Source organism: Phymastichus coffea, unplaced genomic scaffold (assembly GCF_024137745.1).
Source record: "Phymastichus coffea isolate CEN01 unplaced genomic scaffold, Cenicafe_Pcof_1.1 PCOF00060, whole genome shotgun sequence".
Lineage (NCBI taxonomy): Eukaryota > Metazoa > Arthropoda > Insecta > Hymenoptera > Eulophidae > Phymastichus > Phymastichus coffea.
In genome coordinates, this window is record NW_026706871.1 from 774,910 (window position 1) to 789,635 (window position 14,726).

General features: G+C 30.9%; 1 protein-coding gene across 1 annotated transcript; it reads left to right on the forward strand.

Moving 5' to 3' along the window:
- The first annotated feature begins 12,371 nt into the window (after positions 1–12,371).
- On the forward strand, positions 12,372–14,099 carry LOC131666744 (uncharacterized). Its single transcript, XM_058939624.1, has 3 exons — positions 12,372–12,434; positions 12,669–12,761; positions 12,842–14,099. Exon 3 carries the CDS (start codon positions 12,856–12,858, stop codon positions 13,999–14,001), a length of 1,146 nt encoding a protein of 381 aa, XP_058795607.1. The 5' UTR covers positions 12,372–12,434; positions 12,669–12,761; positions 12,842–12,855; the 3' UTR covers positions 14,002–14,099.
- Positions 14,100–14,726: the final 627 nt, after the last annotated feature.

Consider the following 14,726-nt stretch of genomic DNA (forward strand, 5'->3'; position numbering starts at 1 on the left):
AAGTTTGGAACTTATAAAGTAATATAGACAACGTCAATTACGTATAAAATTACTTTTCTGAATGACATAGAGGAATTTTATTCGCCAGCCAATTGGTTGAACTGCAGGCGATCACTTCGATCATCGTGCTTGCGCGATCAACTCCGTGCGAGTAACGATCGTTGAACAGATTTTGTTTATTTGTTTCATGGGTATTAACCTAATATACCGGTGTAGTCGAAGAGTTAAAGATTTTCGTCGGTGATTGATACGGGAAAATCTAATCTTGGCGTTTTTCATATATTTTGACTTCCTAATTTCCAGTTTAAAAGAGTGCATAATCGTTAATTAGTTATTAAAAATTTTAGTATTACAAGAATTACGACTATTTTACAGTGAAAGTTCTTCTTTTGTTTTTTACTGCACAATGAACACGGAAATCATTTAAAAATCGCAGGAATATTGGATACAACCAGAGCATTGCATATTGACTCGCAGCAAAATGACTAATGACTATTTTTTTCATTTAAAGTTACAGTACCGTAAGCATGCCAAACAATTTTCTGTTTTATAACCACTGCTTTGAATACTGAATATATTGAAAATATGGATTTAAAAATAAGGTAAACTGATAAATTAAATAATACGTAATGTCAAATTAAAAATAAAAAATATTAAACAGGGTGTGATAATGTTACGCAATCGCTAATCTTGACATCTTTCTAGACTCTGTAAAAATATCATTTCGGTAATTGTAATAGCATTCACTTTAGAATCCACTAATGAATAAAAATTAACATATTTTATATTAATAAATGCAGTTCGTTTAAATAATTTCGAGATGTAACAAATTTTGACTTGGTTGAATAAACATAACAAATAAAATTTCTGTTCAATTTATTGTTTCTGCATCCAAATTTATAGGACTAATTCACTGATTATAAGCCCTAAAATTGGTTGTTTTTTTGTTGCAATTATCGATGACCATTAATATAAGTTAACGACGAATATTAACAATGTATTTTTATTTAGATTTCTTTTTGGTTAATTATTTTAAATTTCAAAATATTCTCTTGGTTATGAGCAGATATTGCTTAAATCTCTGCACCACGTGTCACAAACACTGTAATCACTAATTCTCCTCCTCGTATGAAAAAAGAGAACCTGAAAAAGTGAAGCCAGTTTATTCGTGATCTGATTGGCTTACACATAGTTACGTGATTTACTGTTATATGATAGTTATGTATGTTATGTACTCTTATGAAATTTTACTGCAGATTTTGGTAGATTAATAAACCTTTGAAATGTATATTCATATAGTTGGTATGAATTTCGAATGAATTGATTGATTTAATCACATTATCCTCCAAATAATAACTGACTGATACTTCAATAGAGAAATTAATTGAACTGTGCTCTATGCAAAAATTTAGCTTTATCAACAAAGTAAGCAATAAAAGATAAAATCTATAGATTATCACGATGAAATATTAGACGGTGATTTCGGCTTTATTAAGTTACGTAAAATATTAGAAAAATTGTTTGAAAAGGCACTATCTACGTGAAAGTTTTATACCGAAGTATGGTACATTTTATGATTATAGAAAACTATAATGTTTTTAGAACTTATAATAGTTTTATATCATGGTTCTCAAACTTTTAAACGATGATTTTTGAACACAGAACTCTTCTTGGGATGAAGAAAAATTTCAAACATCATCGAATGGAGTATCAACGTAACTGTGTAATTATTTACCAATAAATAATAATATCTGTTATATCTCGTGTCAAATCAAGAAAATATTTAATGCATAATGAATTTCCAATTTTGCCAATGAAAGTTTTGATTTATATTCGTGCATTAAAAGGCGAAAAAGATCAGCGCACGAAGACCGCTTGACATCACTAGTTAATGATCGAAAGACATTCAGTTTTATATAAAACTTTGAAAACTTTATAACAATGAAAACTGTCAGAAACAATACTTTAATTAACACCATTTTTATTATGACCTGAAAAATAGACAATTTTTTAAATAAAATCCTAAAACAATAGAAAAAAGTAAAAATAAACTAAATGCCAACGCGTACGTAGTGGGCGATGGCAATGACTAGTTAAAGTAAATTCTAAAATTATAGCACAAGTCGGTGATCAATAAATATTTGACATGTCGTAGAAATTTGAATAGATAAATATTTGCACCCGTACTTTCATATCGACTTAAATATTGAAGTTGCTGTACAATGAGTGAAAACTACAAATTTACAAATGACATCAATTTATATTTAATTATATATTGATCTATATGTTTAAGACAAAGGAAGTTAAGAAGAAATTGCAAGGAATCGGTTCGGAAATATTATAGAAAAACTGCGAGTGATTAGCAACGATAGGCAAATCTATTAAGAAATCCACGCAATTAGATTTTCATTGAAAAAACAATTCCTAATGTCAATTACCTCAAATTCGGTCTTCTCCGAACTACGTGAGCGCTGTAATCGTTGGATTTTTCCATTCGTTAGCAAAAAATCCGTGCAATTTTTTTTTGTACTTACGGTTTTTCAATCAGATCCTCCAATCATTTATCAAATTTTTTTCTTTTTACGTTTTTTTTAACTGGCATAGTAAAATAAGCGAGCGGATCCGCGCATGTGTCACTACACTCCTACTTCACAACAATACCAGCTGAAATAACGCAAAAAGGAAAAAAATAATTTGATATTGATTGGAAGATCTGATTGAAAAACCGAAAGCACAAAAAAAATTGCGCGGATTTTTTGCTAACGAATGGAAAAATCCTTTTTAACATCCAACGATTACAGCGCTCATGCGGTTCGGAGAACACCGAATTTGAGGTATTTGACATTAGGAATTAACTTTTTTACTGAAAATCTAATTGCGTAGATTCCTTAATAGATTTTCTTATCGCTGCTAATCACTCGTAGTTTTTCTATAACATTTCCGGAGCGAATCTTTATCATTTCTCCTTAACTTCCTTGATGTATATGTCTACTATAATCTAAAAATGATGCAGTATATTACACCAATATAAATAAAAGTTAATCTGAGGTTTTAGTATTTAACCTCATCTGAGTAATTTTCTTGTAATTCAATATTTCATAAACATTGTAATTTAGTAGTTAATTATTATTGCCATTATTGTTGTTTATTTGAGAAATTAACAATATTCTAAGCCCTTATGCACTATTTAATGACGTTTGCGTATTGAGCGCCTATTAAATTTACTCATGAACTGGTGCAACGACATAGGTCTAATTAAAAATTCGAAAACAAATACGATAGCAGAAATTGTGTAGCAAACGGTCAAAACAGAAAGCAGCTGCCAGAATAATATGCCATCCCGTTTGACTGTCCCACTCATTCGCCTGCCCTCGGATCCCGTTAATTTATCCAAATATTCCTTTGGTCGCCAGAGTCCAGCTTCGTGAATTCTGAGAAAGATATCAATGAACTTTGCTGCATAAGGCGATGCATCTTCTAAAAACCACATCAACTTTTCGCGTGCTAATTGAGGTTTCGCAATCTTCATAATAGGATTTCCATCCTCGTTCAGATACTTTATTGTGAATAATTGCGCCTTCTCGTAAGGCATTAAACATATAACTTTCCGTGATCTCAACAATTCGTCAATGCAATCTTCATGATTGAAGCCTATGCGCGTTTTTGGCATTAGTTTCATGACCTCTGAATTACTATTTGCTTTAAATATAGTCATATAACTTATTTCACTTGATATCAATGGCATTTGTGAATCATAGATATCCTGGTAAGTTTCAAAATGTATTTCACTGGAAACCACATTATCATCCACAACAACTGAGTAAAGCTCGTTGGTGTAAGTCATATATACGACAAAGAGAGCTGAGACAATAATATTTTAATTGATTGCTTATATAAAAATTAATTTTACATTTATTAAGCACGTAGCTACTCACATATCATAGTACACTGATCAGACGTAGTGAAGTAGTGATTTAGAAGATTAACACCAAGCAGTACGCGACTAATGTTGGAGAAATTCAAAGTAATAGTCCACGTTTTTGTTATTTTTGCAATAAATACTATAATAAAAGCAACAACGGGAATAATGAGAAAATAAGCGAATACATTCAGAGGAATAGAAATTTTGTTACGAATCAAAACTGGTACGACTGCAACATATGCCATATATTCTTCAAATGATTCAATTATGAAAAAGTTTCCGGCATCGCGTATGCTTTGCTGTACAATAATCAAATTGATCAGATCAGCTTTTAACATACTTCTGCTTAAGTTCCTTACTTGTGCATATGTGGCACTTGAATTCAAAGCAGTGAATTTCACGTTAAAATTCATTGCGTGTACTGTTATTTCTAATACTATAAAGTGAATCCCCTCGGCGGTAATTCCTTTTTCAGCATTCATGGTATAAGTCAAGAAGGGAGTCTCATTATGAGCAATCAGTTTCAAAGGATACCCATTCACATCATCTAATTTATTAGGGAATATTTTTGTACCTGGTAAGAATTCCAATTTCTTATAAATATTGAAAAATGGGTTAAAATTGTAAATATCTTGGGTTCTACTGTTTCGAGCGATCACGGAAAAATCTAAAAATTTCTTCTGCCAAGCGTAATTCAGAATATTATATATTTCATATTCCTTGTATAGATTTTTGTTTTCTACAATAGCTAGTATCTTCGGTCTGCTACGCTTTAGAGACAATGATATCGCCAGAATATCTAGAAATTTTTGTAACACATTAGTATCGTTTGTCACTACAACGGCCGTCAATAAATCGGTTTTTGCTTGGAGTGTCGAAGATTGCAATAACTGCTCATTATTTAGATAATTAAATTCCAAAGTTCCTTTGAATAGGGGAATATTTTGACTCAACTCTCGGACTAGGTCAGTAACTTCATTATATTTTCTGATCTGATGATCTATGAATACTGCAATTTGATTGAAATTATCTAATATAGAAACTTCATGCACAATATGATGTAACCATCCATTTGTTGAAATATTGCATACGATTTTCTTCAAATTTAATAGAAATACAATCAAATGTAAAAATGAATTCATTTTTAAATATGATTAATTCGATATGCTTCTGCTGATATTTGTGCAAATGCACTCTAAAATGTTGTGTTCTAAACTGCCTGAAATTTCTAAGATATTTTTGAAATGTAAAAATAGCTATTTATTTATTTAAAGCGAAATTACTTGCTCATTGTCGCTTAAAACTAGCGTTAATAAAATTGGTTACTTTAAAAATCAATACTGAAATGAATATATTCTTTAGTTGTGGTACTAAATGCTTTTATAACGCTATCTTGTTTCTCGCTAAAATTTTCTAAAAATCTTGATATACAAATACTTTTGGAATGGTAGATATTCAAAAGTACTGACAAATATAATAATACTAATGTTAGTTAATTATTAACCTATGTATTGAAAACTATAATTTTTCTTCGTGATAGGAGCTTCGTTTGGATGAAAATAAAATTGCTTAAAATGGTTTGTAAAAAATTTCTGTATTTATGTATGACTATATATACGCATGTGTGAGGGTGTGCGCGTGCGCGTGTGTGTGCTCATGTGTTATTCTGTGCGTACTACCTTTGTAAGCATAGTACATGTATTATATGAATTTATCAACAAAATTCTTGCAAACGTATAAGAGTTCATTAAAAAGTTTTAATGTTCCTTTATTAACCTAAACTTTTGTTAAGAAGACAAGGGCACGACTTTGAGTGTTTGTTTTTCAACTCGAAATTACCATCGGCAAATTGCTTTTTTTACGACCTGACATAGTTATTATTACAAACATTAAAGCTACGAAGAAAAAAAACGACTACTTCTGACTAAAAAATTTCTCTAATGTAGTTTGTCTGAATATGGAGTATCGTTGGTTGCCTAGTAACTGTAGAAAGCTGATTATTTATTTCTTACTCGCTAGAGGAATCATGTGTGCTTTACGATACTGAGAATTGTTTGTTCAAAATGATATAATATCAAATAAGGCGTTTTCATAGTGACTAGATGAATCGCGTGCACCTGTATTCGATCAATTTAATTCAGTCTGTAGTTTAAATTCAAATTGGATGTATTGACTGTAACGATACAGAAGTTCAACATTTGTTAATCTTCTATTGATTGGTATAGAATGGGGAAGAAGAAAAACATCTTTTTATAATAATTAGTTTATTAGTAAATTTTTTAGAGCTATTTTAAAATTGCCAAAAGCACAAATGCCTATTTACTTTTTATCAAGTATGATCTTACCAAATCTATGTGGATTTACCAATACTTTCTGGGCTTGAGTAATGTAATCTATTTTCTGTGCTGCCAACTGCATCGACAGGATTCTTTAGTAGAATTTTGTTCTTTTGCACTTATTTTAGTTTTTTTACAAAAAATTTAATAAACTTCATACGCAATACGCTATATATTAATACATTTTGCTTAATACGTTAATACAAGAATTTTTTATATTGATAAAAAATGTATAAATATCACTTACCATTAAAGTTGAAAACGATTAAAGAGTTCGTTAGAAATGTTAGCGCTCGATAAAATCTTGGATCACAAAATAAAATACGAAAAATGCAAGCTTGCATTTGTTCGTTTATTGTTGACTTTTCATTATTTTTATTCGTAAAATCTGATAAATGTGTATTAGTTTGCCACAGTAACAAGTAGAATTTATTTTTCTACTACTTTTTACACATACATACTTGGTGAAAAATTCAAATTGACTTTGTATAGAATTTTCATAGTTATATCTTTCATTTTCCATATATTTAGTTATTAACTAGGCCGCAATACTTTAAACTGATAGGTATTTACATTACAGCTGTTATGCACAATGCTTTTTTTACACCTTTATCAATAATTACAAACACAAGAAAAAGTTAAATGTATCTGAAAAGAAATTAATGAAAATGGAAAATAGCTTTAGATATCTCTATTCGGCTGAATGCTACAAAACAATCGTTTTACTTCTTCTTCTATTTACTATTCTGAGTAGAACAAGATTTTTATTAGATGGCATAAAATTTTGAAATAATCTAATATTTATAATTTCAGTGCTTTGCTTGAAAATACGATAACTCGGGCCAGGTAAGATACAAACAAGGTAAGATTAAAACGACAATATATAGTGCTTATGGTTAAAATCTAACGTAATCAATTAATTACCTATGAATAATGCGAGTATGTCACACAAACATCCACTTTTTACAACTATCTTTCGATCGATCTTTTTCGAGCTCATTTACTAACTCAATATCTCATCAATAGATGAAATACTCATGCGTATGTACTTTCTCGCGTCTTGTTTGGCTTCAAGTTCATAAGATATGATGAGCACTTGCTTGAAACAATAACCCAATAGTAGTACTTGTCTAAATTTTTAATTCGGCCAGAAACTGTAGATGATTGTGATTGTATGTAGATGAAAATATGATTGAAAAAATATAGAAATTTTACTTCAATGTTCCGGATATAATTTAAGTAAAAATTTTAAACTTTATATAGATTAAATCAGAGATCTTAAAAATGTTGGAAGTTCGAATGCAACCGATTTCAGACTGAATTGTCGTAACAGAAATGTTTTTCTATGCAAAAATCTCAAATTTAAGATACAAAAAAAAGTTTTTCAACGAAAAGTTCGATTTTATGAATGCAATCAAATGTTCTTGTTTCAGTAACGAGTCAAGATATTTACTAACAATAAGTAACGTAGATTCAACAAGTTCAATGATGAGGTAGTAGACACTAGAAAATTAGTCTCCTATAAAGTTTTATTTTTTTATCAATTTAGTTTAGTTTGTTATTCACCTGCTTTCTAACAGTTTAACTTTTGCTTAATTATTAATAAAAAAGATGTTGACCTATTAACAGAGTCTTATTGTTAATTCATCTACCATGAAACAGTAAAAATACATATTTAATAGGTCGCATCTACAATTTCACGCAACATATCACGGAATCAATTACATTTATGACTTACAGCACTCGTTCATTCTTTAACTATAATTCAATTTAGAATCAAACCTATTCACTTTTATTTTTCAATATTCATTCCAGTATTCCAATCATATTACGTCGCATCTTACGTACTACGCTTAATAAATTTTATTACTAATTTAAATTTGAAAAGACATATTTTTAGATCACAGGCTTATTTTAATTTTTTTTGTACCAGGGACATGTTTAAATTAGAACGTTCATTCGAGAACTTTCTTATCACAATAATTGCAGCTGCGATCATAAACACAAGTGCGCTATTTTGTGATCTTTTAAATGACACTGACGAGTTTTTCTTCAATAGAATTATTGACGTGTCGGCAGTGTTATGGCTGAAAAATCTTTCGAGTCTCTAGAAATTATTCTACCAAATATCTGCGATTCAATTCGAATTTCTAGTTCTATTGATAATATTTTAAAATTTTGCTATCTGCTCGATCAGTAGTAGTCAAACAAAATTGATGAGAAGCCCATCAGCAGTCAAGTGAGTCGATTTTTAAAAAGCTCCGTACAATGATTTGACCCAGAGTAATCGTCAATTAAAGAAAAAAAGTTTATTTTGACTTTTTTGCTTTGATCCAATGATCATACAGAACATGGAATTAAGGTTTTAAAAACTGTAAAACATTCTCTATGTTAAGTGATCAGTAGTTTTTGATTAAAAAAAATTTTTTTATGTTATTATATTGATTTATTAAAAAATTTATTTATATTATTATATTGATTGACAAAAAATTGGAAATTTACGAATTTAAGGATATTTAAAAAATTTGGTATAACTTTGAATACAATGGATGAATGAAGGATGCCAACTGTAATTTTTTGACCTCAAAGTATCCCCAAAAATCCTGAAAGTTACGGAACTTAAAGATTTTTTTTAGTGCCCCGAATGTTAAAAATTAACGTTTCTATACAAACTTACCGTAACAAGTAATTTTTTAGATTTTTATTCTTTTTTTCAACTTTAAAATATTTTTCTTAACAATAATAAGTATAAATAGTATAAGTTTATAAATAAATAATTATATAAGTCGAATTATATAAGTATATATAGTAATAAGTAAACAAAAATCATCAACAAAAAATATGTATAAAAATATTATTTTTTCAATTTCAATCATTTTCTTTTCTCAACACGTATACAATGTTTCGTTTACTATAATTTTTTACTGTTTTCACCTACAGTAAAAAGACGCAAAAAACTTTTATTCGAAATAACTTTCTAAAAAATTAAAAAACCGTTTTTTCTGTATTCACGATGTTCTCTTCTTGTCAAAAAATTTTTTTCAATCTTTTTACCATTCTAACTACGTTTGTTTAAAGTGTCAATTTAAAAATTAATTATTAAAAGTTGATATACCTTCTAACAGTCAACTGCTTCTCTTCACATAAACCTCGAAAATGTAATTTTTTTTGCAGCTTCTATTGTTAAAATAGTTTCTTAATAACCTCAAAACAGTTTTTTCATAATTACCTCAAATATTTGATTTTTTTGACATTCAATCCAAAGCAACATCTGTCTGCCATAAATATGGCTCGTATCATTGCCCTACTTTAAGAGGGCCGTATGCAGATCGAAGTTTCGATCATTAGTTGAGCTTATATGTGTTTCAATGAAAGCCAAACCTACGATCGACGACCAGGCCAAGGTAGGTAACGAATGACTACTGGTGCGATGATCGAGCTATCGTTCATCACTCTCGTCAAGAACCTATAGCGGATACAGGTATGACAGCTGGTCAATTTTTTAAAGGCTAGACACCGTCGAACCTGGCTGAACTATGTAAATTAACATCATCACTGGGGCTTCAGACAGTGGAGTATTGTATTATTCACTGACAAATCACGAATCTCAATGTATGGTAACGACAGACGATCTCTTGTTTATCATCTATAACAAGTGAATCGAATTAAAAGGCCGCGCCCAGTGTTCGAATCACCGTTATAAAACCAAGTTTGGTGAGGATCTAGGAGTCACTTAGCTCGCCTGCTGCCGGGACGTTGAGATTACTAAGAGAGGAGTCTCTTATCGGTGCTAGTCATTGATATAACATCACCAGCCATCCTGCGCAAATCCTAGCATCGACGTTAAAAGTGCTATGACGTGAGAACCTGAAGCACAGAGGAACATTCGTAGGCAGTATCATCACTGGCTACTAACTCCGTTTAGTCTCGATGGATAATTTTTTAGTATCAGAAATCGGAAAGTTGTACTGATTCAAGACCGAGGGGTTTCGCAGAACAAATCTACCGACTTTTCGGAGGACAACGATTTTACTCTCATCATGTGAATGACCACTAGGTCTTGCCTGGGTTTTGACTATCAATACTTATACTTGAAATAGTTGTAAATTATGTCAAATAGTATCGAAACTAGCGTAAAGCGAAGAGTTCACTCGTCCTATGTATGACTTCAATAGTATGAATAAATCACGAAGCGGATCATCACAATTCGATATCTGGTATAAATAATCTAGCGGAATTCCGATAAATAGTCGATAATAAAATAAAGAATTTTTGAAAGGACTGCGAAACGGAATTATTTTCTGCTTCGCCTCTATCGTACATCTCCACCGGACAACTCCTCTCGAGATTTTTACTTCTACACAAAATTAAAATTTACACATCGCCGTGATGAAAGAAATCATGATAATTTTGTAAGACCAACTGTGGATTTGATGGTGGATCGCGTGGGCAGGAATTTTTTATAATACTAAAACTTCATTAGTAATTGTTAATGGAACATTAACTGCCGAAAGGTACATTAATGAATTGAACCACTCGTTCTTCCTGTACGTAGACGGATGAGAAATCGGTTCATTCTTATGCAGAATAATGCTCGCTTTCACACTGCTGTACGTACCAGACATTTTCTCACCAACACCAACGTGGTAAAACTGAATTATCGGACAGTAAGTTTCGATTTGAATCCAATCGAGCATGTTTAGAACATGCTTAAGCGTTGATTGCGAAGGAATTACCTACAATTGTATAATTTACGTCATTTGTCTTAAGCTCTGATTTAATATTGGTGGGGAATAAGCCAGTGAAATATTCAAAGATGCATCAATATGCGAGAACATTTGCAAGTAATGATCTAAAACAGGGACGACAATGCTAGGTCTTGAAGTAGGATCATACACTCACATATACACACATACGTACACAAACTTTGGAGGATAAATTTTGAGTTGTTAAATACTGTGGAATTGACGAACCACCGGGCCTCATACGTCCCAAAGAACCACACACACACAGACAAACATACATTCTTTAGAGGATAACTTTGGAGTTATTAAATATGGTAGAACTGACGTACTACTAAGTCTCATACGTCTTAGAAAACCATACGTACACAATACGTATGTGCGCGCCTGTATAAAAAGCGTACATCTGATCGTGCACCATCCACGTGGTAGACTTTGAGTAACACTAATTCCGGCGGTAAGTGAACAAAGTAATAAATTATAGTAATAAAGCACTACGGACATGTCGAAAATTTTTTTTTTAAGTTAAAACATGAATAAAAATCTAAACAATTGCTTGTTACGGTGATTTTTGACAGAAACGTCAATTTTGAACCTTCCGGGTAACTAAGAAAAAAAAATCGTAGCGCTTCGCAACTTTGAAGGTTTTTGGGGATACTTTGAGGTCGAAAAATTAGTCGTTATCTTTTATTCATCCGTTATATCCAAAGTTATTCTAAATCAAAATCTGGCCAAATTAGCTGATGCAATTCTGCATATTAAAAAATATCGCCATGCGATCATTTGTACCGAAACTACAGTGAATTAAAAAACCTGCGAATTTTCATTGATAAAAACCGGTTTTTCAGTGTTAGTTTTGATAACGTGCTCTCGAGCTTAAAAAGTTATTTGGAGAATAAAAAAAATACTGAATGATTGTGTAGAATACTATACTAAAATTAAAAAAATTGGGTTATCGATTTTTTTCGCTTGTTGAATCCATATAAAATGAAGCATATATTATGTAAGTAAGTCCGGGTTTTTTTGCATATTTGGTTTAAAAATGTTGAATGCTGATGAAATCCAAGCTCGTATGCTTATTAGTGAAGCCATCGTTCTGCCTAACTTCAAAGATAAATGTACTGAAATAGTATGTATTTACTTTTACATCATTTGAATATCAACAAAGCATTCTTAAATTATTAGACACGTATGCTTTGATTAATTACGTTTATTCATGATATCAATGTTTATTCGGTTTGGAACGTAGTTGAGCACGTGTCTTTGGGTGGTTTATGCTGTTTCATACTATAAAACAGTTTCCGCATGTTCTTATCACAAAGCAGTACGAGTACGTAATGACTCACGACGTGTTCTAATTTCTAAGCAAAAATACTCTAGTGTAGAATATTGTCTCCTGAATACATTTTTCATGTTATAAGGATACCTGAAACAGTTTAGTATTTTATGTTGCAATATAAAATTATATTTTATCTTAACCGTTCGATAAATTTTTATTGATTTCTTATCATCATACTATAAATGTTTCTTAAAAAAAATTTATTTCATTAAAAAGGATTATTTCAAACAATTTCTTTGTAGGATTACGTATGTTGAAAGAGCTTAAATATGAAAGATTTCTAAAAAAAAGACATTTATTTTCAATTCTAAAGATTAGTTTTGTTATAGAATCGGAGCGTCGAGAACCGACTCAACCCAACCCAGCCCGGCAAATGTGCTGATTACCTGTCAGAGTAATAGTTGCGTAAAACTTAATATCAGGTTTGGTCAATTGTCAAAATTTGTACAGTTACTTTTTTAATGATATTCTCAGTTTCTCAATTAATTTTTTTTATTTCTAGATCCATTTTTGAAAATGTTTGCATGCGTACTTTTTATGAGCCTTTATTTATTAGCCACCCCAGGAGTGGCTTATGAATGGTTAACAGCACCCGAAAAGTTAAGTAACAGCATCGCCAGGTTGTTTTACACGGAACGTAGCGATGAATCGCAGCGTATAATCAATGTTAAGGTAGAAATTGTGAAGTACACGGAGCAATTCCCAAATAAACAGTGTCTCTTCGATATAGTAAGCCGCTCAAACGTTGCTGCAATGAAGATTGAATCATTTAGACGACTCACTGATAATCTAATTGTGCTCTCTTGGTACGATGAGATGGAATATAATCGTAGCCGCCAAACCAGAATTGAAGTATTGAACATGGAAGATTGTGTTAGAATTGACCTTAATTTGGAGGTCGAAAATGCTATCATTGTTCCATCAACTGATAGTTTGAACATATTCTTTCGAGATTCTAAAAATCTTTGTCTGTCTAAGGATAATAGCGACAGATACTTTTATCGCTGCTGGTACAGCTATTCTTCAGATGACGTTATCAATACCCGTATACCAAAAATAAAAATGGAATTTAAAGTTAATTTCGATTGGTCAAGCATACACATCGAACGATTGCCATCCCGAAATTTTGTTGTGCGGGGGCTTCAAGGCCAATTTTATCATGTAGCGAAAATGAGCTATTATAGCGGTAAATTGCATTATCTGATGTCAATTCCAAGCGCCGATCGGAAATTACAAATGGTTTCCTCGGGGTTGACGTTTTGCTGGTTTCACAGTTCTAATAATGACAGAAGAATGTATTGCGATCAGTTTAATAACCGAAACGTGATGGTTTATTCGACTGAAGCATTGTTCAGCGAACCCATGATAATTAAGTATGTACAATCTGATTATGAAGGACAGATTAGCAGCTTGGTTACTAAAGTTGACTGCATAAATATAAAAGATTGCTGGACATTTACGCGGAAGAATTTTTATCACGAAGATAATAGATCCACACAAGATACGGCTGTGATCAACTGTAAATCACCAAATAGAAATAACTGGGTATTTTTTGGGTTTATGGAAGAGACTACTGAAGTAAGTAATGCAGTTATATGTACTCGGTCTGGGGATGTATTAGGTACTGAATCTGATATCTGGAGTGATAATGACATAAGTTAAGTCACTTATATTGTATATGAAATTGCCCACCACTATAGCTAATATGAAAAAAACTAATATGAAAACGGCCTGAGATTTTTGTATATCTAAATGAAATAAAGAAAAGGATTTTTTAATTATTTTATTATTCTTTGTTTCAAGACATCATTACATATGATAAGTTAAAAACGATTTAATTAGTGAACTATGATTTTGCAAAAAAGCTTTTGGGAACTCGTTACGAACTGTACTATTGTTTTTTTTATTCTAATTTATTTATTTAATGGTTATTTTTTTCAATTTTGTTGCTGTTATATTCAAATGTACTGCTTCTAATGATAATATTTTTTTTGATATATTATTTTATATGAATTTAGAATAGCTTATAAAGTTTTTCTTTTTGCAATCGTATTTTTTCACAATTTTTTATTGCTTTATTTTGTTTATTTGCCATTAATAGCCTACACGTTTTAATAACCTACAACTACTTGCAAAGGTACTCACAAATACTTGTACTCAAACTAACAACAAATAAAATTATAAGCTCAAACTTATAGTTCATATTAACATAAATCTTGTAGTAACTCTTCCTTCTTAAGAATATCATTCTCCACTAGGTTATTATTATTTTTCGTATCAATTTTTTAATAGTATTTTTGCAACTTCTGCTCTTAATTTGTATTTCTGTAAGATGTGAACTATTTTATTTACTGCATTTTTACTGCAATTTTTTACTACTTTTCTGT

Excerpts from the sequence above, each read along its gene's own strand:
- LOC131666744 (XM_058939624.1), top strand. The coding sequence starts at position 12,856 with ATGTTTGCATGCGTACTTTTTATGAGCCTTTATTTATTAGCCACCCCA.